General features: G+C 33.6%; 1 protein-coding gene across 1 annotated transcript; it reads right to left on the bottom strand.

Moving 5' to 3' along the window:
* LOC132713122 (uncharacterized) lies at positions 1 to 1,967 on the bottom strand. The gene is made up of 3 exons (XM_060695596.1): positions 1,793 to 1,967; positions 365 to 1,298; positions 1 to 119 (listed from the first exon to the last, which is right to left on the bottom strand). The coding sequence occupies exons 1-2, from the start codon at positions 1,805 to 1,807 to the stop codon at positions 633 to 635; spliced, it is 681 nt and encodes a 226-aa protein (XP_060551579.1). The 5' UTR covers positions 1,808 to 1,967; the 3' UTR covers positions 1 to 119; positions 365 to 632.
* Between the last annotated feature and the right edge of the window lie 1,353 nt (positions 1,968 to 3,320).

Below are 3,320 nucleotides of genomic sequence, written 5' to 3'. Positions count from 1 at the left end.
ACCTTACTGAAGTCTGTGGAAAATGGTGCGACGGGTATTGTCGGTCGGGCGTAACCTACCATCTCTTCTCTCGCTTGAATTACCGCTGTCATGTACGCCTGACGTTCTGTTTGAGCATCCTAAAACAGTATGGTAAAACATAAATTGTGGTTACACTAAATACGATTTATTCAATCCAAAGCACAACTATATAAATATACAGTGTAATGTGTAATGTACGGTAATTTTACCGTTTCATTGAAAAACAAAATAAATGTACATGTATATAAAATATTTATGATTGTAATGTCTACGGTAATATTTAAAGGGAAAAATAAAAAGCTTCTTTGAAAATTACAAGATAACAATTAGCAATATAAAATACCTGCACATGATCTCTAAGACAATTTGCTGCATCAAGTTTTGCTTGCCCCGTCACAGCATCCATAACATTATGTCGCAACTGCTCACACTTATGGCACACGTCATCTTTTGGTGACATTATCTTAATGTGTGGAATGCAATTTTTCCATACATTTTTAAATGATGACACTCCAAGCTTCCGTACATCTGTCTCCTCACATGCCTTACAATATTGACTGTGTAGAGAAACTTTTGTTAGGTTCGACGGGAGAAAAATAGGGGCTTCCCCGTCACGGCCCCTGGGTGCTGCTGGCATAGGTAAGCAATTGATATCTGCATACCATAAAATCCAGTCTACAGTCATTATAACCGAGTGCATGCTGTGGTTTTCTTCCAGTGTTACCGTGGGTACGTGGTATTGCGCCATTGGTTGTAAAGTGATCAAGAAGGTTTCGGAGAGCTTTTGATCCGATATCATTGACATACATGAATGCCTCCTTGCAGATAGGTTTACCATGAAAAGTGTATCTAAATCGAGCCCGTTTCCGGCGTTTCCCTTTAAGAGTTTCGTCAGTAGCAATAAAATGTACACTCCCAGTAATGAACATCTCTGCTTCATTTTTCTCAATCTCTCTCATAGAAAGTATATGACTGTCAACACTAGCTTTGTCAAACTGGAAAAGGCAATCCACTTTACACGATGAAATATTACTGGCTCTGTTACATGATGCGTCATCAGTGACTCTGTCTGAGTCAGATTCCCTGGTATTTACAGTTTCATAATTTCTTACCACTTCTTCAATCCTTGCATTCACTACCTGTTCTGTGTCAGACTGTTCTTCGTCACTGTCACTGAATTCAAACTCATGGCTCAGATCATCAAAAATATCAACCTCTGTGGATGTAGGACTCTGCTCGGCAGGTGCTCCAAATGATTCAAACAATCCGTTTATTTCCTAAAATGATAGAAAAAGATATGTTCACTATGATACTGAAAGAAGATTAAATGAAAAAAAAAAAGAAAAAAAAGGACAGGGAGAAACACGCGAAACAACCGCTGTAACCACTGAGCTACGGACCCATATTAAATTTGCGGATCAATATTTATTATATAAAAATAATAATTGCTAAAAATAGCAAAACAGGGGAGAGAATCTCGTCGCTTAGCATTTATGTAAACACTGCTTTCAAAAGAAAAAAATCGGTTACAGCGATAATAAAATTCAATTTAAATAAACAAATATGAAATAAAGAAAATAGAAATTGCAAGTGTGATATCATTTAAAATCATTAAAGTGATAGTATTGCTGTGAATAATTCGTAGACCGGGATTTAAAGCTGCAAACATAGCGAACAGCAGACGTTTTTAAAAAGCTAATATTTTAACAGTAAAACAAAGACTAGACATCAGATATTTAGAAATAAATATAACATAATGTTTGTTTTTTACCTCGAATTCGTCCATTTCCTCAAAAAGTTCATATACAGCCAATACTTTATTAATCTCGCGCACCGAAACAAGTATATGGAGACGAAAAATTCGCTGTCATTAGCCGCTCTCCTTTTCCCGAAGTTTTTGACGTTACGTCATATATGCCCGAGTGCCCTTTTCTCGTGGCGGCGGTCATATATGAGCCGCTTTACGACAAAACCAACGTAATGCACCCGCGCAATCTGATCAGGATCTATGCTGGTCGCAAACGCATTACGTTGGTTTTGTCGTGACGCGGCTGATATGTGTATGGTTAATCTTAATAAGGAGATATATCCATGAGACAATCGATGCATACAAAATGGGCACTCTTTTGTTAGACAATATTTTTTCTAGTCGACAACAATAGGAAATATCGAAAAGCTTATTAATAATTAAGTTTGTGTTAACAAGAAATACTTATTTCAGTTTAGTGTGACGCATTGATCCCATGTTATATTTTCGTTTATTTTAAATATACTGTTTTAAATTTACTATTAAGGTAGCTATGGATGTAAAATATGTACAAACTACATCGTACTATTTACAACTTAATGTTACGTTTTCCTTTTTTTTCTCATTGCTATTTACTGGCTGCACTGCATTTAAAGACTTTATTCTCTTCATTATCTATTGCAAGGCACATTCATTTAATTCATATTTGAATAAAGACTGTTACCAAAGAAGGTAGTATTTAATGTTCTGATGAACAATTGTGCCTTGTCTGCATAGTATACTATATATTTCATATATGACCTATATTTAACTTAAAAATCTTGTTGCTATTAATATTATATCAATAATGAATTTGTTTTATATAAAACACTTTATTTGTTACACGATATCTAAAAATCAATAAAAAAAATCTGATCATTATCGTTTTGTGTGGTTTCCGTCGTAAACACATAATCTCCATTCGTGTTCTTTATCATTTCTTATTTAAGCTATGCAACTGTTCATTTTTTATTATTTTTATTACATTATACACCCGTTAAATTGTAATACGTTTATAAAGGATCATCTTCATTTTAGTTGCAAAGGCTTGATTTGATAGTTGATAGATATTAGTTTCAGCCATTTTTGTTTTAAATGTCATAAAGTATGCACATGATTATAATCAATTGTTATTTTACCATGGCAATATTTCAATATTTAATTCGGCATGGTAGTTTTAACCGATAAAGATCAACAAATGAATGTCACGTTTTGTCTCGCACAAAAGAATAATAAGAGGTTTTGAAACTTTTATAACTTGTTTGTGGTGCTTGTACATGTCTGCCTGAAAATAAAAATCCATGACTTGTGGGCATCAATAGCGACAACGATATTGTTTTTGGGATTGTCTTTAACAAAATAAAGTTTATCAAAATAGTACAAAATAATGATGCTTCATTATCATATAAGTTATTTTGTAATAAATTTTGAACAACATTAAAATGTAAATGTTCAAACACCGAGGTCATAAAGATAATAATTACAAAAGACGTGACACAACATGTATCATATG

This window comes from Ruditapes philippinarum, unplaced genomic scaffold, assembly GCF_026571515.1.
Source record: "Ruditapes philippinarum isolate M1 unplaced genomic scaffold, ASM2657151v2 ctg2390_1_1_1_1, whole genome shotgun sequence".
In the NCBI taxonomy this organism is placed as follows: Eukaryota; Metazoa; Mollusca; class Bivalvia; order Venerida; family Veneridae; genus Ruditapes; species Ruditapes philippinarum.
Note: the sequence above shows the minus strand (reverse complement) of the source record. Positions and strands in the feature narration are given on the sequence as shown.